Raw genomic sequence first — 24,921 nt, forward strand, 5'->3', positions numbered from 1 at the left:
CTTCTAGATCTGCACTCCGAGATGCTGTGTCCGCTGGCTGCAGCCTCGCTCTTGCTTGCCGTGCTTGTTTCGGGCTTGTTCGCTGACTCGCCTTCTCACGTTGCAGAAGAGGCTAACCATGACGGTTAGGCGGCAGGTTCTTGCACACTGGGTAGAACGGCTGGAGACTTTCAGCGTGGTTGTTAGTGCCCTGGAGCTTTTGTAGAGCTAGTCCGAGTCTTGTAGTGCCGTTTTTGGGCTGCAGGTCCTCCTATTTGATCGAGCACGGTTGGCTTGTAGCCGGCTTTCTGTCACACAAAAGTTCGCCTTCTGGGTTGCTTTTGGTTCTGTGTCTGCATCTGAGCGTGGAGACTAATGAGGTGGAGCTTAGGGAGAAAGGGCTTGATTGTGTTAGTTGGATGACATTTCATGTTTGCGGTGCTGGATGTTGGCAGGGCTTGCACGGGCTTTGGTCATGTTAGTGGTTATGTGAAGATCGAAGCTGTCAGTATGTTGTGGGATGTGAGGTTGTTTTAATCTTGGAATTGTATTGAGTTATCTGAATCAAAGGCCCTTATTTGGTATGGTGGAGTATGTCGCTAAATCCGTGGTATATACAAGAAGCGGTCGATGGAATTCTCCTGTCTATGGAAACCAGCATTTACAGTCCAGTGATGACGATGGTCAAGGCATCGGTCTGGGAGCAGACGTAGTCGTCAGGGCCATCACCACCAGCATGGCAGTAGGTAGAAACGTCTCCAGAGGAGTACTTTCCGCTGAAGGGGGCCGTTTGATGGTAGATACCCAGACCGTAGTCGGACTGCTTTCCCTCAATAAGGCTGAAGCGGTAGGAGCTGTTACCGCAGGTGGTGACCTCAGAGGGCAGGCTGGGAACGACGCCAATCTCGCAGGTGATATCGGTGACGTTGTTGCCCGAGAGCTTGAACCCGGCGTTCTGGATGCCGTTGTTCTTGCGCAGGTAGAACTCGCTGATGTCGATGTTCTCGTACTTGGATGGGTCGGGGGCTGGGCCGCAGTGAGCTGGGTTAGGGCACCCGGTCGTTTGGGGAGCAGGGGCTGCGATAGCAGCAGCGAAGAGAGCGGAGGCAACGGTGAAGAACTGCATCTTGAAGTGGGTGTAGATTGAGTTGAAGTGGGTGGAGTAGGTTATTTGTGGAAGCTGGAGATTGACTGAAGAAGTGTTGGAGAATGAACTTTGCTGCAGAAGAGAGACGGATACTTATACCATATCAAAGACCATGCTCAGTTCCCCTAATCAACCGTAAGGACTCGCGTAGATGTCCACTTGCTAGTCTCCTTCTCCACATTTCTCCTAACGAGTAGCTTCCATTCCTTCCGCATGGAGCCTCGTGTTTCTGGTAATCCTAGTCGTATTTTCTCATTTAAGGCAGTGCCTGGAAAATCGGTCCTTGGCCGTCTTTTCTGAAACAGGCAACATCAACGGTTTGCTGGGTTCAATCAAGCGTGCATAGAAGACGGAACCTAGTCCTGATAGATGCAAGTAACATTATCGCATCTGGATGTCTGTAGCCTTAGCAGGTACGTTAATTCAAAGGCTGTTAACGAAGAATATGAGGAAATAGCAAAGAGGTGCAAGAAAACGCCCAGAACCCTTCATTCGCAGTTGTTCATGCCTTGTGCATCTAAAATTAGGAACAGCAAGGCTGGCAAGCTCTGCACAGATAAAACCGAAACCGCACGTCACCTCCGCCAAGAATCGTTCGAATGCCGCCGAAGGTCACATTCTGTAAATTCGAATATGGCTGGTTAGTGTTTGCTCCGTGACGATCAACATGCGTGAATGACTCGCGTGCGTAAGTGGCTGTGGAGCGGTACGAGGCAAAGAGGAACGCCGTGTCGCTCATTGCATGACGAGCTTGGAGATCGTGGAGTCTAAATGAACGACACCATCCAGTCCAGTCCAGTGCGCAATATGATGTTTGTCGGGGGCATCGAAACAACGCTGACAGCCTTGTCTTGGAGAATGAACAGTCCTTGTCACCGCGCACGGTGTGATATCATAGCTCCACTGCGCAACAGCCACCTCCATGCATGGTGCGGCAAAAGGGTTCGTATTTACGAGGTTGGTGGCACGGTCAATCAGCCCGATGGATCTTCATTGTTTGTGGGCGTTGACGCGTCGTTGAGGTTCACAAGCAGGTAATGCTTCCTCGAGTACATGGGCCCTTGAAAGGCTTTGAGAGCGTCTTGTGCAACAGTACAATCTGCCGATGAATTTTCTTCTCCTGCGCAGGAACACCCCGCAGGTAAATTCAGCGTCGCTGAGCATATCCATCGTCTTTAATTGCGACTCAATGCTGATAGCGTGCAAGGCACTGGCTGCGTGATACCTTTGCTCTCTCTATTAGAATTGCTGGCCTGATTAGTGGAAGTAGAAGCATTTGTACTCGACTTTCAGGTAGGTATAGATAGAGAAGTAGTTTCTGTAAAATTCAGATGTCGAACACATCCGACAAAGAAGCCAAAATCGAATGGAATCAAATGTTGTAATGTAAGAATCTTTATGTTGTAACTACGGACGCTGTAGACGCCTTCCATGTCGGCTCGCGACTGTGGGTATATAGCATATGCAAACTAGCAATACGAAGACTTTGAGAAATCAGTCTAGGCTCAATTGACGACGAACAAAGCTGGAATGATAGAGGATTCGTGGGTCGCATAAAAAGGAGTTTAAAAAGCGTAGAAGCGCTTCAACATCGACATCCGAGTTCGTATTCGCTCAGTACTGGCACGCTTTTCGGGTTTGTTCGAGGAAGGGGAGGAAGAGATTGTTGTGAAAATGCCGTTCTCGCGGTGGCTTTTGCTACGTAACAACGCTTTGGAGACGGACAGGTCCGCATATGTCAAGTTCGAATCGGTGGAGTGTGTCATAGAGGGAGAAGGTGTGTTATTTGGGGACACTGGGGATGCATCGAAATAGGAAACCAAGCTGACACTTGGGCTCAATGGCGGTGATGCGGGTGGAGAGAGCGCCATGCCAATTGTGGTGTCTGCAGTCGGTGGTCGGAAGGCTGGGTGTATGTGGTCGTAGTTGTTCGATTGAGGAAGGTCGTTGTCGAAGCAAAATGCCTGCATGTACGCGTTCGAAGGCAGTGGTATTGAGGCAGGTGACCTGGTTTTGACAAGTGACCGCGTGCGGGGAGTGGGCACCGGGGTGTTGTCGACAGACACGAGTCCGCCTAGAAGGCCACTATCTTCCACCGTGGTACTATGGCGCTCTTGACAGTCTCCATCTGCACTGGATTCTGATGAGACTGTGCTGAATTCGCTCCATACTTGACTGTTGTGTGAGCTAGTGCTATCGGAACGACTCATGCCTGATTCCTCGACGGTGAATGTGGAGCCGTAAAACTTCTCGAGTTGGTTTGCATCCAGCAGGGGTGTTCGAGTACGTGCATGGCGGCGAACTTTTGACAACGATGATGTACGGGCTTGTGGGATGGGGGGAGATTTGGGCCTGATCCAAGATGTCTTAGGACCAGCGCCTTCTGGCAGGATGGAGGCTGAAGAGCGATGAGACGTAGACATAGACGCGCTTCGTGACAGATCCTGGGTTGTCGAGCTCACGACGGCTTTGTTTAGGCCATTTCCATATCCGTAGACGATGATCTCGCAGTGTTGCGTGGGCTTGAGTTTCAAGCTGTTACGTCGTGAGCTCCGTCCAGATAACGACATCGACCCAAAAGAACGAGTAGGCGGATACGAGACGGGTGCAGTAATTTTAAGCGGGGCTGGTACTTCGACAGAGTTGCGGACACTAGTGGTCCGAGAAGAAAAGTAGTCCTCCCTATGGCAGTCGGGCTGGATAGAGTTAAAGTCGGGCTGTGAGCTGTTGAGATACTCGTCAAACCTGTTTACTGCTGAGGTAGCGTAAGAAATTGAAGGCGTAGGTACTTGTGAGCTATCAGACCATGACGAGTGCTCGGCCACCAGACAGCAGAGAGGATAATCGGCAGTCTCTGTGTCTCGAACCTCCTTTGGAGCTCGCAAAACCGACACGAGGTATTGCAGTGTTCCGTAAATCAGAAGCCACCTGACTTTACGCGCATCCAGCACGGAAACCTTTTCGTCGCGTTGATTAAGAGTAGAGCTGTAGGTTTGTTCGAAATGAATGTACTCTTGGACAATGTTGGAGCTAGTGACAGCTGGATCCTGTGTGTTGGTCGCAGCCGCCAATGCGGCGCTTATAGTCTGGACTTTGTTGATCTTGTTTTGGTGGGACACTAGAGTCAGCTGTCGTAGGGCCTTCTGAGAATCCATCTTCTTCGTTGGCTCGGCATAGCTTGGAAATAGCGGCAATGGATGTGATTGCGGTGTGAACATGTGACGCTTGTCAAAGCTATCCACATTCTGCAACACGCAGATACCTCCACTTGCTGGTCCCTGGAGAGCAAGGTCGGTAGTCGAGTTTGTATCGACAAGGAGATAGTATAGGCTCTGAAAGTCAAAGTACATTGACTTGTAAAGCGCTTTTGGAAACGCAGACCCCCTTGGGGGCGGCCAATACCCAAATTTTTTGACGTAGAAACTGTGTAGAAAGCGGCGAAAGCGATTCAAGTGGCTCCTGGCCCCTGGGGTAAGTCCGAGATACGCGGGAGAGAAATCTTCGTCGAGGAACTTGCTCAACGCAACTGTCACTTGACCAAGGTGTATGTCTACTTCTAGGTAGGCACGGGTGATCAGAGCTTTTGTTAATCTTGATGTAGACTGAAAACAAAGTCAGGGACTGAAGGATGACAGCATGATGTGCACTTACAGCGTATTCGGGGCTGAGAGACAAGCTTTCATTCATTCCGACGCAGTGAGCGAACGCATCGACCCATGCATCTCGAAGCTTGTATTGCTCGGCGTAAAAAAGACTCGCAAGCGCATAGTCAGTGCACTCGGAGAAGTCGCGATATCCTTGATCCTCGGCGTACTGAAGGAAGTCTTCGTGGTTGTTGACGGCTCCAGATCTGAAAAGATGTAGCCTCTCCTGCAAGTCGACGAACGTTTGGCCCATTTGATGGCCCACCAGAGGCTTGCCCAACAGGAAAGCAAAGAAGTTTCGAGTTGTGACATGCCACTTGAAAGAGTCCTGGCGGGAAGTGTCATCTGGAGCAGGAATGAATAGATTGACAATGCCCGGTTCGCGGTTCGACAAAACCAACGAGCTAGCCATGCTCATCAACTGCTGCACATGTGACCCATCTCGCGATGCAATCTGTGCGTAGCAGATGTCAAGCATGGAGCTGCATTTCTTCTGTCGAAGAGCTCTGAATGGTATACAGAACGACGGACCACGGCGTGATGCTCCTTGCGCATAAAGGTGTACATAGCAGTCCCCGTCTTCAATCCATAGTTCGGTGTCCTGCATAGAGTCAGTACACAGAATGCGAATCTCAGGATGTACCTACTCTCCGCAAACCATCCCAATCACTAACAGTTCGGGTCATTCCGGACCATCGTTGCACTTTCTCAACAGCCATTGGGTTTTGAGCGGCTGTCGCGCAGCCGACTAATTGTTCGTTGGAACCACAAGAGTCGAAGTTGTTATGCGAGATTGGACCGGTTACACTAGCCTTCTCTAATAGACCGATTGGAAGGACGTCATCAGCGATGAGACTCTGGCGCCGTCTCGGAAGCTGCTTGCCCCGTGGGGATGAGGCTGTCTTGTCTGACGTGATTCTGGTGGAGACAAGCCTCGAGATCTGGGGACGGCCAATATGCTGCGCAACTGAATGACTCAAGGACTGACAGCCTCCAGAGGTCGATATGTGAGATGGGACGAGTGATCCGGACGAGGCCATGGCCCTTAGATATAACACGTAAAGCTCGCGGTTCGAGACGCTTCACAAGCAGGGATTCAAAAGAGCTTGTGGCATCAAGTTACCTAGCTTACGGGCTGATTGTAGGACAGCGACGGATCTGTACAACGGCCGTGCCGAGGACTCCAGCTCGGAACATATACACGCAGATGGATAGGGCACAAGCTACTAGCGCGGGCTTCTCTTTGGCGAGGCTCCGTCCTAAACAATGAAGGCCAGCGAGTGCAGGAGCTGATCTGCCGTCAAGTGTGGATATCGGGCTAGTCAGATGTTTGTGGCTTGCGCCCGCCCGCCCCGAAGCCCAGGGCCTCGCTCAGCTGTCGAGAGGCTAGCTGGATCGTGCATCGCAGCCTGTAGTTGTAGAAACGCGTGCTAAAGCTCGGCTGGTCTATCCAGCGTCTGGCTTTCATAGGAACGTGCTTCATGATGCTTGACGATGATGGCAATGATGATGACAATGGTGACGGCAATGATGATGATAAGGTCATTATGAGATGCAGTTGCATGCTATAGCTACATCATCCAGAGATGCATTGCGTGTAGCGCGGTGCCTCGTCATGGATGACAGCAGTGGATTTGGCATCAGAAAATCCAGCCTGCAGATCGCCGCTAGACAGGGGGCTGGTCGTGCGTTCAGGATGGGCGAGCGGAGCGGGTTATAGACCACATAGGAACTCTTAGCTCAGCCTCAGCAGCTCCCCTCATTCCAGTCGACTTGAACAAGCAATGATCGAGACTCGGTCACAGTCCCAAAAGGTCACGCACGTTTGTGGTACTCGCTTCCACAACCTCAAAGCGACGAACATCGCGCAAACGGACTGTGCGCGGCTCTGTGGGGCCGTGATTGCCATCTCTCCGGCTCTCCGCCTTCTCCTGTTGCATTATGCATCACGACACCATCCACCATGCTCTCCATCTACCTGTGACTTTGGTTCATATCAGCGTTTTAAACGTGTTCGTCAACGTTGGTATCCACACTTTGTACAGCGCTTTGCCCATTAGGCACGGATGGCGCATTGTAGCCGAGTCGCTGCACCAAGACTCACAAGACTAGTAGCGAAGTCGTTCCTTTCAAATCTCGAACTTGACTCAAGAAGCGCACAGCATACATTAAGAACAGTTTGAAGCAGCATGTCATTTTCTGGAGCCAATTGCTTGATAAGGAAGTCCCACTGCTCCTGCAGGGCGACCCGGCTCGAACGCAATCTTCCGCCATCACCTTCTTATCCGTGCAACCCTGTCTACGCAAGAGAGAAGAGATACGCCACTGCAGGGCCACCTACATCGACAACCCATGCCGTTGCATCAACTGGCCGCGTAATCTAAGGTCTTAGCAACCACACTCAGCGCTTCAAAGCATCATGACAGTGCAGTGCTCTCGACTTACCAGGTGTCGCATTCGCAGTCCCAACACAATGGCTGACAGTTCGTACCGTGTAACGAGACTGTCTCTGAGGGATACACAAGCCGCAACTAGAATATTCTGAAACCCGCACAAGCTTCCCGCAGTCGCATATGCAGCCCAAGTATTTTCCGGACTCATTCCGGACTCAACTTTCGAAACTGCAGAGACGCAGTTGAGATTAATGACCTACGCGTCAGCATGTACAAAACTTTGTTGGATTGATTCTCCACCAAAGGTATGCACAAGGATCTTAGAAAGACGCCTACGATGAAAGCAGCCCACATCACTCACAGATGCCCCACGTCTTGAAAATCCTAGGTTACGCATCATTTCAGTCCATTTATCATATCACAAGAGCTCACTTTGGTCTGCGAGAAAGCTCCGATGCGATCTGTTCTGTTCAGGTTCAACAAGACCTCATGACTACCCACACATCCCAAGTCATTCACTGTTGATGTCTGGTTTGTGCTAGCCAGCTCGAGCCCTGTGGTACCCCATCTGTGCCGCTCAAACCTCATTCGGCTCCCTTTTCGTCAGAGGGAAGACCACGTTTCTGGCAAGTGGCACAGTCGACGTCACACAACTGACAACACATCAAACCAATACAGACGAACCCTTGTAACGCGTTCAAATACCAACGACAGACCTATGCATACACATGCATATACTCTCGACAATTAGAACTTTGTCTGTCGTGGAGTACGATCTGCGAGTACCCAACGTCTCAAACCGCTCTTGCGCCACCTTGAAGACTATCTGCAATTTATCAGTTCACTACATCAGACCGAGTGCGTGTCTTGAAGACGCAGCAGTGAACTGCACGAACAGCTTGGATGCTAGACATGCCACCCAGACGGCAAGAGTTTATGAGTCAAAGACATGCAGTAGCACCAAGTTCTCCCGACGCAGCAAGTAGCGGGCTTTTCGTCAGCAAAGAAGAGCTATTCACGTTCCGTTCTCTGCGCCTGGAGCTGGGCTCGATGCTGCTGTCAGCTTTCTTGGTGCGATCTTCGCTTCAACAGAACTCTCACAAGAGCTCGATTGATCTTCCGTTCCTGCACAGCTGCCACTCTCACAACGCGATACTACGCTGTTCAATCTCAAGCACTCGACGCTCTGGGCGACTCCATCACAGCAACGAGGGATGTGAAGGTCCTGTGCACCAACGATAGAATTGACTAGCTGACCTCGGCTGCTGCAAGTGCGAAACCGCCCAGTCTCGATGCAAATGTCAATGGTTGGATCTTGGATGACATCGAGATAGGAATTAAAGATGCGTCTGGCAGCGCGGTTTGCAAATGTCGAGAACATGAGACAGCGTGAAGTGGCGTAAGGTCGATGTGAGAGCGCTGAAGAGCTAAACACATAAGGAGGTCGAGTAACTACAAGAGTCGAAAAGAGGGAGGGTCAATAAACAGAGATTTGTTAAGCCAAACTAGCTGCTGATATGTAGAAATCAAATTCATCTTACTCCCACTCTACCTGCAATCCTCACACACGGTGCCATCGGGATTCTTTCTGACATCTGGTTCATCAGGTGCATCTTCCAGCGCCATATCTTTCACCATATCTTCGGCGTTCTTTTCAACCAGGCCATCCACCCTGACCTCCACCTTCTCAGCCTTCTCGGCCTTCTCGGCCTTCTCGGCCTTCTCGGCCTTCTCGTTCTCAGTACTCACAGCATCCTTCTTCTTGCCTCCAACATCGCTGTGTCCCAGATCTTTCTTTGGATCTATCCGATCTCGGACCCTTTGCTTCAGGACCTTTGTTTCCGGAAATCCGCCTTCGGTTTTGCGATCCCACAACAAAATCTTCTCGGCTTTCACGTCCCCTCCATCCTTTTCTATTGAGGCGGCTTTTACGTAAGTCTAGCTAGTTAGGACGATAGATAGCAATGAAAGGTTGCGGTGCTGCTTACTAGCTCGACTTGGAAGAGGCCGCCTGTGGCAGGGATCAGTGCTATCTCGCCAATTTGGGTGCCGAATGTTGAGAGGAGCTCTTGTCCGAACTGGGGTATGTCAGTATGCCTGTTTCTCGGTTTCGCATCAGTTGCGTGGAGACAACGATTAAAAGTTGATCACAGACTAGATCAATGAAAGAGGAAGACTTGCATATGCGGCTCGCAGCATCCAGCGACACTGCGTGCAGTATGTGATGGCCACGCGTGGAAGGTTGACTGGAGCAGTTTGTGTCGAGGCCATGATGGTCGTCTCAAAGGTGTGGTTGGACTAGTGTGGAGAGCAGTGTGGATGTGTGCGAGATGTAGAAGACCGACGCCGGCTTATCGATTGGTTGCGTCATCAATCTCTAGCTTTGGCTCAAGTGGTTTTGGCCGAGGCGATTGAATAATTCAGTACCCAGTGCCTGTATGAAGGAGTTGAGCTTGTACTTGGTACTCGCCTGCTTACGACCTCCACTTGAGGGAAGCTCCAGGAGCCTTCATTCATTTACCCTGTCATTGCGGAACAACTACTGTAATAGTTTTGCACATAACCAAGAACGCATTGGTAGCTTCGTTCAGAGACAATGGCGATTTTGCTTCCCAACCTCGAAACGTTCGCCTACCCTGATGGCCATGACAGTTGGGCAGGAACGATATCAGCGAGGCAGATCTTAATGAAGGTGGTCGATGCACATGATTGGCCGGCCCTTTTTCCAGACTCGTCGCGATTGGCGCAACAGCTGTGATTAACGCTCGGTAATTTCACATGAACCTGTGGGCTCAAGCGTTGCAGTATGCGCCAGAGTGTCCTGTTTGTTTGTGTCGCGGTGTTGCGAATTTGCACGTTTCTTTGTGCGAGGAGGGGATGTCTCGAGTGTCTGTTGTTGCCGTGCCAGGAGATTTTGTTTGTTTACACAGGGTAGCTCAATGCCCCCATGGCCGCCAGCCGCCTCGCAGCGTTGTGCCCAAGTGAGTCGAGATGTGTTCTGTTTCAGAATTCGTGATGTGATGCATGGATCATAATTTGGACATGACTCCCAGCGTTCTCCAGGAACCACGCGCTGAGTGATTATTTCCTAATACGTCACGTTTAGCGTTGCTGCAGAAGAGCAACCGCGGCCAGGGAGATTTCGTAACTCCTTTTCCAATTCAAAGACAACTGTCCACAGTCGCTTGACCCGCCAATTGTCACGCTATCCGTATCGTCTCCTCAGCAATTGTTGTAAGTGATGCACTCCACTGAAACCCTTGTTCCCTGGCCTCCGTGGCCGCAGTTGGCGCACACACCACATCATCTCACACGCCGTTTCGACCACATTGAGCTGCCACTCGTCCTCTCCGCTCGAGCACCCACACCCCAAGAACCACCGCTGACGACAGTTTGCTCCTTCTGCAGACATGAGTTCCGGCGTGCGCAATCTTCGCGCCATGTTCGAACAGAACGCAGCTTCTTCTCCTGAACCCCGCGGCCGTTCCCCAGGAAGCTCCTCAGCAGTCGACGACACCAGCCGCCCGACCTCCAAAGTGCGCGCTTCGTTCGTTTCTGTCGAGCACACAATCCCTCACGCAAGCGACTTCGCTGCTATCAAGGGCGCTCCGTCCAACAGCACAGCTGCGAATCGCCGCGAGAGCTTCAGTATCAGCGAGGACACCGCCGGAGAGGTAGCAGACCTCAAAAAGGTAATCAGCGAAGAGAGAGAAGAGCGCAGGAAGAGTGTTGCTATCATCGAGTCCGTCCCAGAGCAGGCAATAGCGTCGCGCGACTCTTCAGCCGGCCCACCGCCAATTCGAAACGAGCCTGAAGGAGAGATGGTGAACCTCGGGGCCATTATGAAGGGCTCAGACTTCCCCGAGTCTGCAGCAGACGCAGGAGCTGGCGCGCTGCAGCCAAAGGAAGCACCAAAGGAAGCACCAAAGGAAGCGCCGACCCCTGAGCTGTCATCAGTCAAGGAAGAGCCCGTGAAGGAGGAGGAGCCTGCCCCAGCGCCAGTGCAGGAGACTCCGGCTGAGAACCCAGACAAGGTCGTGACAGGGGCACAGGAGGAAGTAGCTTTAAAGCCCGCGGATCCCACCGATGCTTCTGCTGTCTCAGGAGGCAAGGCCCTGCCTTCACCAGCCGAAGAGTTGCAGCCTGCAAGCACCGAGGTTGCTGCTACTGCCCCAGCTGAGCCAGCTGTTGAGACACCAAAGCCCGCTGCAACCAAAGCCAAGCTGAATGGTACACCGACAACAAAGGGCAGGCTCGAGCCTAAGAAGCCTGCAGCTCTCTCCACCACCAAGGCTCCTGCCTCCAAGGGCACACCTATCAAGAGCCCGCTGCCAAAGACTGCACCCAAAACGCCCACAAACCCAAAACACTCCACTGCGCCTGTGTCGAAGCCAGCAGCAGCTGGCAAACCTGCAGCGAAGCGAGCACCCTCGAGGGAACCGCCCAAAGCAGCTGCGTCAAAGCCAAAGACCAGCCACACCTCTCTACGAGCGTCAACAGCAACAGCACCCACTGCCGCCGCAAAGGCAAAAACAGCCGCTGCTGAGACCAAGAAGCCTGCAACCACCAAGCCAAAGTACGTGTCTCGTGGCCTCGGGAATATCATTGCTGTACTGACTTACATTTCGCAGGGATCCCACCACCACGTCTCCAACCGGTCTCAAGAAGCCGAAACCGAGATCACCCACCCGCCCCGTTGGCATTTCTTCGCGCCTCACTGCCCCGACTGCAGCGTCCGCGGCGAAGCTCCAAGGTGAGGAGGCACAGAAAGTGACTCGCAAGCCTTCCACTGCAACCCGCCCTGCAACGAAGCCTGCAGCCACGAGGCCTTCAAGACCCTCGGTCGCGCCCAATGCGAGCACAACCAAGCGACCGGAGTCGCGTGCCTCTACAGCAGGTGCCGGACCCAGCTTTCTCGAGCGTCTGGCGAGGCCTACAGCAGCCAGCGCTAGCAAGGTCCACGACAAGCCTACTTCGCCTCCCCAAAAGGGTTCTGCCAAGCCCAGCATCCTTCAGAAGGGTAAGAAGAAGGTTGAGGAGGTTGCGGCTAAGGCAAAGGAGGCTGTAACGACAAACGCCCATGCAGACGAGCCTGCGAAGACCGAATCAACCAATGGCACCAGTGGGCATACCGAAGTTTCTGAGGAGGTTGCTGCTGAGCCTGTCGCTGAGCCTGTCGCTGAGCCTGTTGCTGAGAAGGCGGATAAAGCCGAGCCTGTCAAGGCAGAGACATCCGTTCCGGAAGGCGAGACCTCCGCTATGGAGCTGCAGACGCCCAAGTTCCAAGGAGAAGCCGTCCGCTAGTATCACTTTGCGGCTTACCGAACAGACGAATCGCTGCAAGCTGGGTTTCTGGCAGGTGTTGTATGCTACTGGCTGATGGCTTTGATGCTGATCACTTTCTTTCTACATTGGCATTTTCAGGAGCGTGTATTCGGCGGAGCTTCATATCCATTGGCGGTGTTTCTGGTTTTCACGTTATCTCTTGCATTGTTCTGTCGAGTCTGGATATCAGCAGTTGATCCTAGAGCGCGGCTCGAATCGAAGAAACTGATTAGGACGCTGGTAGCGGCACGAACAGTGGCAACCATGTTTGTTTACAACATCTCTCTCTGCAGAACAGCCACCAATGTATCCTCATCTATATCGATATTTCTGCTCCATAAAGGGCTGCATAGGGCTGCATAGGGCTGCACAGGGCTTACGCTGTTTTCATGACTGAAGTTTCTCAGGCAATTCAACTGAACATGAACGCTCACAAAGCTTCTGACGGCTATGCGGCGTTTTTCGTATCCTACAGAAGCTTGACGACTCAGGCTGAGAGACTGGCAGTATTGTCTTGGATTGGCGTTCTTAATGATTGCATTACATTACACCTGTTACACCACTCAAGAGAGCCATACTTGAGAGCAATGCATGCAGCTAGTGGCGACGCGCGCGATCAGGTGAGGTACGGTGGACCAGTAACCAACCTTGTGCAACAATTATTTTCGGACTTCCGCAGACCCCAGATTCGAGCACAGCAGCGCCAGCGTCGTCCGTTCGCTTTTCTTGTTCTTGTCGTCTTTGATACTGTTCGAGATGAGGGTTCAATCTCTCATCAGAGCGCAATCGCTCGCTACAAGCAGTCTCCGCACGGCTGCTCGCACAGCTTCGCGGACCCCTTCTCGATGCGCTCTGTCGACCGCTGCGGCGTCACGCACACCCTTGACCAACGGATTGAAGACGGACACATGGATCAACAACCAGCAGAAGAGGTGGCAGTCGGCGGCGGCGCAAGTGTAAGTGTGAAAGCTGTCGTTGCATCGTAGCATTTGGGTTGTGGCGAGGAAGCAACTGGGCTAACTGGAGCTCTTAGTCTGGCGAAGGCGAAAGATGATCCTTCGACATTGAGCCAGGATGACATCGTCGCAAACCTAGACCCTGTCGAATGGGAGCGGTTATCACGAGTTCGCAACATCGGTATCGCAGCGCACATTGACTCCGGCAAGACCACCGTCACCGAACGCGTTCTCTACTACACTGGCCGAATCAACGCCATCCACGAAGTCCGAGGCAAAGATGCTGTGGGCGCGAAGATGGACTCCATGGACCTGGAGCGTGAAAAGGGCATCACCATCCAGTCTGCTGCGACCTTCTGCGACTGGGTGAAGAAGGACGACGAGGGCAAGGACGAGAAATACCACGTCAACCTGATCGACACACCTGGACATATCGATTTCACCATCGAAGTGGAGCGCGCGCTGCGAGTACTCGACGGAGCCGTCATGATTCTTTGCGCTGTCAGCGGTGTTCAGTCTCAGACCATCACAGTTGACAGGCAGATGAAGCGTTACAACATTCCCAGGCTGTCGTTCGTTAACAAGATGGACCGTATGGGCGCAAACCCATGGAAGGCCGTCGAGCAGATCAACAAGAAACTCCGCATCGCCGCTGCGGCCATCCAGGTCCCTATTGGGCGCGAAGATGGCTTCTTGGGTGTCGTCGATCTCATCAAGATGCAAGCCATCTACAGCGAAGGCGCCAAGGGAGAGCACCTCAGGGTCACAGATGAGATCCCAGACGAGCTGGTCGATCTCTGCAAGGAGAAGAGGGCGACGCTGATTGAGACGCTTGCCGACGTCGACGACGAGATTGCTGAGATCTTCTTGATGGAGGAGACACCCACCATTCCTCAGATCAAGGCCGCCATTCGCCGCGCCACAATCTCTTTGAAGTTCACGCCAGTCCTGATGGGCTCCGCGCTGGCCGACAAGTCTGTGCAGCCGATGCTCGACGCCGTATGCGATTACCTACCCAACCCCTCCGAGGTCGAGAACATGGCCCTGGACAAGAAGAGGGCCGAGGCACCGGTCAAGCTGGTTTCATACAACTCCCTGCCGTTTGTTGGTCTCGCGTTCAAGCTTGAAGAGAGCAACTTCGGCCAGTTGACCTACATCCGTGTTTACCAGGGTACTTTGAGGAAGGGTATGAACGTGTTCAATGCAAGGTCAGACAAGAAGGTCAAGATCCCTAAGATTGTGCGCATGCACTCCAACGACATGGAGGAGGTCCAGGAGATTGGTGCTGGAGAAATCTGCGCCGTGTTCGGTGTTGACTGCGCGTCTGGTGATACCTTCACGGACGGCGGTCTTGGATACACTATGGTGAGCAGTGCTGGACAGTGCAAACGGATTGCCTCACTAACACTTGGCAGACTTCCATGTTCGTTCCCGAGCCCGTCATCTCCCTATCGATCAAGCCCAAGCACACCAAAGACACCCCCAACTTCAGTAAAGCCATGAACCGCTTCACCCGCGAAGATCCCACGTTCCGCATCCACGTCGATCCCGAGTCCCAAGAAACCGTCATCTCCGGCATGGGTGAACTGCATCTCGACATCTACGTCGAGCGTCTCCGCCGCGAATACCGCGTGGATTGCGAAACTGGCCAGCCCCAAGTCGCCTACCGCGAGACGCTCACCAAGCGCGTCAACTTCGACCATACCCTCAAGAAGCAGTCTGGTGGTTCCGGAGACTTCGCCCGTATCATCGGATGGATGGAGCCGAGCGAAGCGCTCGCAGACAACAAGTTCGAGACCCAGGTGACCGGTGATAACCTGTCGGAGAAGTTCCTGTACGCTTGCGAAAAGGGGTTCAACGCCTCCGTGATCAAGGGCCCGCTACTCGGCCACCGCGTCTTGGGCACCACCATGGTCATCAACGACGGAGCGACGCACGCTGTCGACTCCAGCGAGATGGCCTTCAAGAACGCGACAGCCCAAGCTTTCCGCAAGGCGTTCGCGCAGGGCAATCCCCAAGTCCTCGAGCCTCTGATGAAGACGACCATCACCGCGCCCAGCGAGTTCCAGGGTTCCGTCATCGGGCTGCTGAACAAGAGGAACGCCGTCATCATCGACACCGAGGTCGGACCCGAGGACTTCACCGTCTACGCCGATTGCTCCCTGAACAGCATGTTCGGCTTCTCCAGCCTGCTCCGCGCCAGCACGCAAGGAAAGGGCGAATTCAGCATGGAGTTCAGCCACTACAGTCCTGCGCCGCCGCAGATGCAGAAGGAGCTGGTGGCCAAGTACGAGAAGGAGAGGAAGGACAAGGAATAAAGAGAGGGGGGGGGGGGGGGTTAGACGAGGTGTCTGCGGCGACTCACTTTCTGTTACAGTACGATAGGGCTTGCATAGAGACTTTCTAGACAAGGATGTCTGGGCGCATTTTGGGGAAAACCTTGGGTGTAGTATAGTTGTACGTGTATGATTGAGCTAGGTACCACTGTATTGTGTATATGTATGGGAGACGAACGATATCCCCTCTGGTCAACGATGTCGTGTGTTTCAGCGCTTCCCACCACTACCGTGACTCTGTCGAGCGGATGGCCATGCCGGCGGCAGCAGCACGATTGCCATGGTTCTCGAGAGCGGAGAGCGCACCGTGCCCTCCAACGCCCGCGTGGCCGCCCTCGACAAGCCCATCTACTCGACGTCTAGTCCCACGACTCTCTCTGCCCTCCTCTCCACGGCCTCCCACGCCCTCCTGACGGCAAGGCTGACCTGCGTCCAGCCCAGGACTTCGTTGTGTCCCCCGAAGCGCACCACCTCCAGCTCGAGCAGCCTCTCCCCCCTCGCGTCCTCGACCTTCTTGTACGCAAACGCGCCGCGCTTGACGCGCGCAGAGCCATGGATGCTCCTCCGCTCCTCCCTAGCGCTGACGCCCTCCTCGGCCAGCATGGTGGACTGGAGTGGCTGAAACAGGGCCTCGGACTGGCGGAAGTCGATATCCTGATCGTTGCGGGCGTGGAGCAGCGTCAGTCTGAGCGGGGTCTTGGCCGCGGCGGTGAGGCTGAGGAGGGCGCGCAGACGTGGTAGCGTGCGCCAGTGGTCGACGATGCGGCCCAGCAGGAAGTTTGCGATGCGCCGGTACCCCCGCAGCGGGCGCAGCACGGGGATGAAGCCGCCGATCTTGTACGTCTCGAGGAGCGTGGCGAGGTCCTGGAAGGGGGCTACGAGGACGATGCCTGCGAAGCCGGTGTGTGATTTGGGGAGGGGGGATACGTGGGTTAGATCCGAGGGAAGATGGGACGAGGAAGGGTCGGTGAAGTAGAGTGCAGAGGCAGCGGTTACGGCTGTGCCTAGGCTTTGGCCGAGCAGGACTGTGCGAGTCGATGGGTGCTTGAGATCCGTTTCAACGTAGGAGAGTAGAGATACTGCATCTGTGATGAGACCAGTCTCCGTAGGAAGGTGAGGAGGGTTGTTGAGCGTCGAGAGTCCGAAGCCCCGGTAATCGCAGGTCAGGAGATGAGTGTGGGGGATTCCGGAGATGGAGCGGTAGGTGGATGGACGCCAGCCCTGTGCCAGATGGCCTGCATTCTGAGGAGAGTTATAATTTGTGACGAGGAGATTGTTTTGACGAAGAAAAGAGGGTGTGTCGTGGAGAATGAACGCAGGAGATGGAAAAGGGAAAGAAAGTTGTGAAGCGGACGCCACTCCAGCAAAAAAGAGATCAAACGTACCCCGTGGAAATTGACGACGACCCTCGCCTCGGCATCATTTCTCAAGAGCTTCTCCCCAGCCGTTCCCTTGAGCTCGTCGACGACCTCTCCCGTCGTCGTACCCACAACCAACTGATCCTCGTTCTGCAGATACACGTCCAGGGGCAGCACGTGCCAGCAGAACAGCTTCTCGCCATCTGTGGTATCGAGCCAAAACGGCTGGACTTGTCCCTCTTGTGGGTTGGTCAGCACATGTAGTTCAAGGGTTGCAGCGTGGGAGGACTGACTAGCAAAGCCAAATTCCTCGGGATTCGAGACGTTGTGCCAAAGATTTGTGTTAAGCTTGTGGGCGTACAGAGCGCTACAGGCGTCAGCAAGCCTCTTTTGCCCTTTCCCGGTGTCTGAAGACGTACTGCCGTTGTACTGTGGGGTTGATCAACAATATCAAGAAGGTTGCCCAGATGATACCCAGGCCAGCTAGCGTCCAATAGGCCTTGACGAAGATTGGCTTGAGTGCCGGCATGACGGTGCGCTGGCAATGTAAAACCGAAGGGGAGGACGAGAGGGAACAACACGCGTCTGCTTATTCCGACATGGGCTGAGCAATCACAGCGATGGATAGGAGACAAGATGGTGTTGGAGATGGGTTGAGATAACCTCGATTTGAGACTAGCTTGAATCGGAAGTCGCCGGTGCAGCTTAGTAAGGCTGTGTGTAAAAGGTCCTACTCCAGTAGCATCTTTCTCTGGTAGTGTCTATTCTCTGGTAGTATCTATTCTCTGGTAGTATCTATTCTCTAGTAGTGTCTATTCTCTGGTAGTGTCTATTCTCTGGTAGTATCTATTCTCTAGCAGCATCTATTCTTCAGCAGCATCTATTCTCCAGCAGCATCCACTCTCCAGCAGCATCCACTCTCCAGCAGCATCCACTCTCCAGCAGCATCCACTCTCCAGCAGCATCCACTCTCCAGCAGCATCCATTCTCCAGCAGCATCCATTCTCCAGCAGCTTGCAACATTCATGCAGGATTAATTTGACAAAGAAAGTGTAGCTGCTTCGTCTTCCCTTTCCCATCACCCGAGTCAAGACGTGGCCATCCACAGAGGCGTCGAAGGCATGAAGGATGCCGGTTACAGTCACCCTGTTCTATTGCTTATCATGGAAGGTGTCGCTGCCGTCGAGTCTGAAGTACAGAAAAACAAATAGGATCTAGCACTTGCCAGTGTCAGCGTGCCCATGGCTCTGCTCGCAAGAGCTAGTGGCAGAAGGACCGGGCATTCGTTGAGCTCGCTAGATGGACGAGTCTCAGGCCGGGCTGAAGGCTTCCCTTTCCGTGGTACAGGGTGAAGGAGGTGTGCAACGGCTATCTGAGCATCTAGCTTTCGGTGGTGAAAGTTCAGCCATGGTCAAACGTCGATAGCTAGCTAGCTGCAGTGAGACGTCGGCGGGAAGTCCAGACTGCACGAGGCGGTGGTCGAGCAGGGTGTTCGGTCGCTGGCGTTCCTCACGACCCACCGTTGGAAGGTGTCCGGCGCGAGCAGAAGCTAAATTCCATTCGTGTCGGACGTGTGGGAGAATGGAGGGGAGTGGTGTTTAGTGTTTATTGAAATCTCTCAACGGGCCGCTGGAGCATGGAAGACGGTCTGCACGATGACGGATGCAGCAAGGACGCGGTGCAGGGCTGCAGGGCGTGCAGGACCTGACAGGCAAGCGTACGAGGGTTCTGGGCTCTGGCCTCATGGGGCTCGCCCAGGGGCAGGCGTTCCCACTTGGCGGCCGGATGCGGCAAGGGCGTATTGACGCGCCCCAGACGAATGGCCCGTCCGCCAATCAGCAGCATTCGCCCGAGCAGCCTAGCGCGAACCACCGAGTCGCAGTGCCAGGCCAGGCGGAGAGTGAGAGGCTGCTTGCAAGGAGGCGGCGCATGGCTTGATTGCCATGTCTGCTGGCCAGCACTGGTGGGTTGCTTGGTTGGTTGGTTGGTTGCTGGCTTGATGGCTTAATGGCTTGATGGCTTGCTGACTTGCTGGCTGCTCACAAGCTCCGGCCTAATATTCAACATAAGGATCGTGGTGGTACAATTCTTCTGCTTTCTTCTCGAGGCCGACGATCGACACCGACGGGCAGCCCACTACCTCCTCTTCCCACCTGCCAGACGTGCCCGCACCGCCGCACGTTCCCACCCGGAGCACTACCCCATCCCAGTGTAGACGAGACCGCCTGCAGGGACGGGAGAGCTTGCCAGCGCGTCCAGCGTCCAGCATCCAGCATCCAGCATCCAGCATCCAGCATCCAGCATCCAGCATCCAGTCTTGACACTGCGCTTGCTGACCGGCTTTCGCCATACACGGTCGTGCCCTGCCACATCTCGAAGCAGCTCCATGATCAAGAGTGGCCGTGTTGAACTGCTGGAGAAACGTAGAGAATCGAGTCCCAGCCACTCGCCGAGCACGAGTCACCAATCATGCACCCTGCCCCACTGTCGCACCATCCACAACGAAAGAGGAAGCACGAGAATAGACTGTGCCGCTGCACCATCTCCTTATATGCCGGCAGCACGTCGCCGTCCGCCTGGCTCACTCTGCTGGTCGTATTGCTGTCCTGCACTTGTCTGCTCCGCCCCGTTTCCGCTGCACAATCACATGCTCATCGGTTTTGCATCCTCGACGACCCTCTCGCATGGGAAAGATCGTCACTGCGCCTCGATACCCGTCCGCCACCCATAATCCCGCTGTTGATGCCTCCCGTACTCGCCATCGAATATGCCACTAAAACGCTTTCCGCACCGCTATCCAAACGATCCCTCGCCACCGCTTCGAGCACCTCTGCCGCCGATTTCCCACTGCCTAAGCCTTTCGACACGGGCCTGTCCAACAACTTCACAAGCTCCTGTGCCAATTTCATGAACAACTGGCTCCAGAGCGATGCGCTGAACAGCTGTCACCCCTTCTCCTTGCTGCTGCAGGTACGTTGCCTTGCATCTCCCGAGCAGACCCCCCTGGACTGATTTCCTTTGCAGACATCGAGTGGCTTCTTCGACGCGTCCAAATCTTTTTTTCGCATCACTCAAACGCTCGAGGCAACCTGTGCTGCGAGCGAATCTCAGTGCACCGGAATCCTAGATGGCTTTGCACGAGAGCTCCTGTCTGATACAGCATGCAGGACCGATTACAACAACGACAATCCGCTTGTGCTACAGGCATACAACGGCCTGGTAGCATACAAGCCCTCATACCAAGCAAGTTGCCTGCGTGACGAGGATGGAAATTACTGCAAGTGCATCGCTACACTACAAAATACCGATTCTGACTCTAGCACTCAGGCTTTGCAAATGCAGTGAGCAACTCATCTTCCACCACCGACAGTTATCCTTTCTATCTACCCATTGGCCAGGAACTACCTGGAGGCTCACGGCCCACCTGCAACTCGTGCCTGCAAGACACCATGGCCATCTACGCCAGCTTTGCCAACAACGCTACCCAGCCGCTCAGCAAAACGTACACTTCAGCTGCGCAGCAGCTCTCCATATCCTGCGGTTCGAGATTTGTAAACATCACCGCCGCGCCACTCAAAGGAGCTGCCGCACCAGCATCGAGTGCATCGCTCACACCAACGTTCGCCCTAATGCTAATCTTTGTTCTCTTTCTCTTCCCATCATAGAGCTACTTAGCTCGTTGTAACCTTCTTGTACCTACTTTGTCATGGACTTTACGAACGGCCACGGCCTTCACTCATTAGCGACGGCGTATAGGATTATTTTTTTTGATTTCATTTTTATTCTATTTTCTACGTTTATTTTTATTTTTAGCTTTATTCTTATCTTGCTTTGCTTCGATCTTTTGGCCGGCGCACGACCGGCAGCGAATACCCATTGTATTGGACCACTTGCGAAGGCAGAGTATCGGCTTGGAAGGTACTCAGGCCCTGTCCTGGACAAGTATCGGCGTTCAGGTACTTGGGGAACAGAGAGGAGTGTGTGCAAACACTTGCACGCACAAAGCATGAGGTTGACACAACTGCCAATCAAAAATAATTCTTGAAGCCCGAATAGACAAACGCTTCTTCCGATTGGACAACCAGTCTTCGAGGCGGCCGGGGTGGTTGCACAATAGCCCTGGGAATCTTACCACCAATTTCTCACAATCTACTTGCCGCGATCGTGAATACCGTTCGAGCCCACACTGCCTATCGGTATCGAGCGGTTCGTATGCACCTTCGTCATTTCGACCCACTCCCTTGACAAAGTTTCGGGCTAAGAGATTGAAGCCGCAGGCCAGAGCTGGGCCACATCACGGTCAAGACCGAAAAAGACGTCATCCAGCCTTTACAGATGCAATCGCATATTCGCGCTGCTTCAACGAAAGCTCTCCACCAAGGCTACGGTTGTCTGAAACTTCTGTGCCAAAAGCTCTCATTTGGGTTGGGTAAGAGTGGATTGAAGTTGGTGACTACCTGACGCGATCGCGTTGTTGGATCGCGCACGGATCTAACGCGAACAGACTAAAGTCTTAGTACTGTAAGAACGTCACACGTCAGCGCGTTCGTTGTGGGCCGCTTACCGGTCTACCATCTTCTCACAGGGCTACCAATTTTCTGGCATGGCTTTCTGAAACACGACGGCAACGGTCACGTGCGCGCAGTGCTTTGGGGTCATGCGAGCGGAGATGGATCCTGAAGCCCGCTTTGTGTCAGCTATCCATCCGCAACGCGGCATTACAGCACTTGCGCAGCGTTCTGCTTTCAAGTTCTGCGCATCTACAGCCTTGACAAAGCCTCGTAGATCCCCCCTCATACCTAGGAGGCTCATGATCACTTTCCGCATCAGTAGGCGACTCCGCGGCAGCGGGGCTTCGGTACTGTCCTTTCATCTCCAATGCCTCGATCCTGGCATGGTTAACCCGCCTTGGAGAGGAGCCGACCCCGCGACGGGTCAGGAAGAAGCCTGACAGGACATCAGACGCATGAATGTTCGATGGACCCGTTGCTCGCCTGTCATCCGTGATCCATGTGCCTTCCTTACCTGAGACGGCCAGCTTCGCCGCGAACGTCTTGCGCGTACTCTCCTTCTCTCCTCTCATTCAGTCACTGCTCGCTCTTTTTGGATATTAATTGGTTCCGGGAACCACTATCTTCTGCATTCGTTCCCTCACCCTTTGTTCATACCCACCCTCTTTTCGGTCAGCGACCACCAACATCGATACACCTACCTTCGACGTCATTTCTTTCCGACTTCAAGTGAACCATACACATCCAACTAGCAACACACGCAGGACATAACAATGACTGAAGTCGTGGCTCGGCAAGCAGCCCTCATCGCTCCTTCATCGCGACAGGATGTCGTAAGCGAGCTTTTGGACGACTATACCTACGAAGATTCATACAACTCAGAGGATATATCGCCAAAGCCAGCCTTAGCACCTGCGTTCAAGGAGCTTCCTGCGCCTCCACCGCGGACAGATAGCCTCAGGGATCCAAAGGCAGAAGCTATCCAGCGAATGAACACAAAGTTCCAATTGCGAGGTAAGCAGTACTACAAACATCTTATTACCCTGGGCCGTCTGAGGTGTGTCGATGTATAGCAGACCTCTGCTCGCTCCATTCGCGCCACTTTTACGTGGCAGTATTCGCCGCGAAGTCTTACCATCTCTGTGCCCGTGCCTTCCACCTCCCCGTATCCACAAACAGTGAGCAGTGCTGTACTGCGCAACCCACACTGTCACGTATATTGATACTGACTGATACTCGTTAGAAGACGACACATCGTCCATCTCCTCGCATGGCTCGCGTGACAGCTCATTAGATCAGACACCAAGAACGCACATCACGTCACGCAGCCTTTCCCGCTGCACGACGCCACCCTCCCTTAAGCTTTTCGTCAGCAACGGAGCGACCGCCCATATGCCGCCCACTCCTAGGGTATACCCACCAGTCAAGACAATCCCCTCCTCGATCGCTCCTGATAGCAAAGAACTACCGCCGCCGCCGCCAGAACGCTCAATCGATCGTAAAGAGATCCAAGCCCAGACTCAAGGCCATCAGCCTTCAAGGAGCGAGCTTGAGCGCAACGATTCTTTCCACTCTCAAAGCGAAGGCAGGCCTTCGGAAGGAGTCCCATCTGAAACAGCTGGTGCAGCACCACTAGTCCAGCGAAAAGCCGTTCCTGGAGCGGGCATCAAGAAATTTGTCGGTTTGTTTGAACCGAACAACGGACCTCGTGGCGGCAAACCTGCTCCTGCTCCAACCTCCGCTCCACGGGAGGCGAGCAGTGGTCAGGAAATGGGCGCCGCTCACAGCTCGAATGCCGCACCAAGCAAGATACCGACCAGGAAAGGAATTGCTACCAGCAACCAGCTACCGCCCACGCCGCCAGAAGAGAAGAATGTACCGTCTCCGCCTAGCAAGGCTTTTGTGGTAGCTGGTCTGCCATCCAACCCTCGTACCAAGCAACCGATGTCACCTCTCCACGCTCGTGGTAAGAGCAGCACAGGCTTCAACATTTTGAAGGTACTTATTGAACTTCCATTCCCCTCGCCCGTATTTCTCCGGTAGCCTTGGAACCGCAAGGTCAGCAACTCGTCATTCTCTGGCCGTCGATCCGTCGGCTAACAGATCGAACGTAGGCTCAGCGACCCGCTCCTCCTATTCCTACAACGAGAAAGGAGGTCACCACGCCCGAAATGACTCCATCCCCAACCCTGAAGCCGGAATTCCGTATCGACACCGACATCTCTCCTATGAAACCCCTCCCACCGCCAACGGAGCCTTGCCGATCGTTGAGCCACGAACAAAGCGAGCAGCAGGAAGGCTCGCCCAAGCAGCTGGAGGCTTCAAAGAAAGAGGCTGAACAACTCGCACCCCCAACCATCGCCCCACCAGCACCAACACCCCCAGCTCGATCCTCGTTCCCCTCGCGAACCACATCTCTCGACCCGCCCGAGCCCAGCCCGTCCGTCCGACCTTTGACAGCCCCAGCGCCACAATCCACCTTCCCGGCCACACACCCATCACCTCCCACCTACACCTTCCCGTCGCCGGACCCCTCAGAGACGCCCTTCATCCCGCTAACGCAGCGCGCAATCCCGCTGAGCGTGACGTTGATCCCCCAAATCACCGCCTCGCAACTCGCCTGCTACACGCACCACGCCACCACCCTCTGGTCCAACAACGTATTTCAGCCCATGGGCTGCATGCTCTGCCACGCAAACGAAAAGGACCGCAAGTGGATGTGCACCTGGTGCCAGCTGCGCATCTGCCGCGCCTGCAGCGAGGACCTGTGCGCCCTTCCTGGCCGGGACTTGGCCCGCTTGCTGGATGCGCGGCGTCGTGACAAGGCGGAGACCGAGCCCGAGCCCGAGCCCGAGCCCGAGCCCGAGCCCGAACCTGTGGATCTCGCTGACCATGTGCACGAGCGTGTCGACGCCAGCGAGGAACTGGCTGGTGACGGGTCTGAGCGGGGTCGCTCGATGGTGAGGATTAATTCAAGAGAGAGAGAGGCGTAGAGGTGAGGATCAATTCAAGGGAGAGAGAGGCGTAGAGGCGAGGTTCAACTTATAGATCTATATACCCTACCTACCAACTATCAGCTTAGTGGGGTGGTATATACGGATGCGCTGGGCCGCTCACGACGCATGAGGATGAGCTGAGCAGGTATCAGGGTGTTTTGAACTTTCCAGCGTGGGACGGGGAGGGGGCGTTCTGTGCGTTCGTTCCGTGGTGGTGTGGGTTGATCGGATTTCCTTTGTTCATGGCAACAAGATACCAAGCGAGGCTGCGAATAC

At 54.1% G+C, this 24,921-nt stretch overlaps 9 protein-coding genes across 9 annotated transcripts, besides 6 other annotated features; 4 read left to right on the forward strand and 5 right to left on the reverse strand.

Annotated features, from left to right (window-relative positions):
* Positions 1–640: 640 nt before the first annotated feature.
* On the reverse strand, positions 641–1,105 carry EKO05_0004178 (uncharacterized protein; the record flags this gene model as incomplete). Its single annotated transcript, XM_038945521.1, has 1 exon — positions 641–1,105. The coding sequence occupies one exon, from the start codon at positions 1,103–1,105 to the stop codon at positions 641–643; it is 465 nt and encodes a 154-aa protein (XP_038799990.1).
* Positions 1,106–2,691: 1,586 nt separating this feature from the next.
* Positions 2,692–5,810, reverse strand: EKO05_0004179 (uncharacterized protein; the record flags this gene model as incomplete). Its single annotated transcript, XM_038939067.1, has 3 exons — positions 2,692–4,728; positions 4,778–5,371; positions 5,418–5,810. The coding sequence occupies 3 exons, from the start codon at positions 5,808–5,810 to the stop codon at positions 2,692–2,694; spliced, it is 3,024 nt and encodes a 1,007-aa protein (XP_038799991.1).
* A 441-nt stretch (positions 5,811–6,251) lies between these two features.
* Positions 6,252–6,325: a tandem repeat.
* A 2,386-nt stretch (positions 6,326–8,711) lies between these two features.
* On the reverse strand, positions 8,712–9,434 carry EKO05_0004180 (uncharacterized protein; the record flags this gene model as incomplete). Its single annotated transcript, XM_059636328.1, has 3 exons — positions 8,712–9,101; positions 9,152–9,241; positions 9,345–9,434. 3 exons carry the CDS (start codon positions 9,432–9,434, stop codon positions 8,712–8,714), a joined length of 570 nt encoding a protein of 189 aa, XP_059492311.1.
* Positions 8,846–8,898: a tandem repeat.
* A 1,139-nt stretch (positions 9,435–10,573) lies between the features above and the next one.
* On the forward strand, positions 10,574–12,467 carry EKO05_0004181 (uncharacterized protein; the record flags this gene model as incomplete). Its single annotated transcript, XM_038939129.1, has 2 exons — positions 10,574–11,739; positions 11,795–12,467. The coding sequence occupies 2 exons, from the start codon at positions 10,574–10,576 to the stop codon at positions 12,465–12,467; spliced, it is 1,839 nt and encodes a 612-aa protein (XP_038799993.1).
* A 777-nt stretch (positions 12,468–13,244) lies between these two features.
* EKO05_0004182 (Elongation factor G, mitochondrial) lies at positions 13,245–15,762 on the forward strand (the record flags this gene model as incomplete). Its single annotated transcript, XM_038938773.1, has 3 exons — positions 13,245–13,444; positions 13,522–14,809; positions 14,860–15,762. The coding sequence occupies 3 exons, from the start codon at positions 13,245–13,247 to the stop codon at positions 15,760–15,762; spliced, it is 2,391 nt and encodes a 796-aa protein (XP_038799994.1).
* Positions 15,763–16,128: 366 nt separating this feature from the next.
* On the reverse strand, positions 16,129–17,667 carry EKO05_0004183 (uncharacterized protein; the record flags this gene model as incomplete). Its single annotated transcript, XM_059636329.1, has 4 exons — positions 16,129–17,022; positions 17,166–17,377; positions 17,432–17,505; positions 17,558–17,667. The coding sequence occupies 4 exons, from the start codon at positions 17,665–17,667 to the stop codon at positions 16,129–16,131; spliced, it is 1,290 nt and encodes a 429-aa protein (XP_059492312.1).
* Positions 17,668–18,001: 334 nt separating this feature from the next.
* Positions 18,002–18,217, reverse strand: EKO05_0004184 (uncharacterized protein; the record flags this gene model as incomplete). The annotated part of the gene is made up of 1 exon (XM_059636330.1): positions 18,002–18,217. One exon carries the CDS (start codon positions 18,215–18,217, stop codon positions 18,002–18,004), a length of 216 nt encoding a protein of 71 aa, XP_059492313.1.
* A 913-nt stretch (positions 18,218–19,130) lies between these two features.
* Positions 19,131–19,175: a tandem repeat.
* Positions 19,176–19,392: 217 nt separating this feature from the next.
* Positions 19,393–19,453: a tandem repeat.
* A 154-nt stretch (positions 19,454–19,607) lies between these two features.
* Positions 19,608–20,803, forward strand: EKO05_0004185 (uncharacterized protein; the record flags this gene model as incomplete). The annotated part of the gene is made up of 3 exons (XM_059636331.1): positions 19,608–20,108; positions 20,163–20,415; positions 20,466–20,803. 3 exons carry the CDS (start codon positions 19,608–19,610, stop codon positions 20,801–20,803), a joined length of 1,092 nt encoding a protein of 363 aa, XP_059492314.1.
* A 92-nt stretch (positions 20,804–20,895) lies between these two features.
* Positions 20,896–20,966: a tandem repeat.
* Positions 20,967–22,422: 1,456 nt separating this feature from the next.
* Positions 22,423–24,642, forward strand: EKO05_0004186 (uncharacterized protein; the record flags this gene model as incomplete). The annotated part of the gene is made up of 3 exons (XM_038938733.1): positions 22,423–22,663; positions 22,893–23,647; positions 23,764–24,642. The coding sequence occupies 3 exons, from the start codon at positions 22,423–22,425 to the stop codon at positions 24,640–24,642; spliced, it is 1,875 nt and encodes a 624-aa protein (XP_038799997.1).
* Positions 24,482–24,521: a tandem repeat.
* Positions 24,643–24,921: the final 279 nt, after the last annotated feature.

Source organism: Ascochyta rabiei, chromosome 6 (genome assembly GCF_004011695.2).
Source record: "Ascochyta rabiei chromosome 6, complete sequence".
In the NCBI taxonomy this organism is placed as follows: Eukaryota; Fungi; Ascomycota; class Dothideomycetes; order Pleosporales; family Didymellaceae; genus Ascochyta; species Ascochyta rabiei.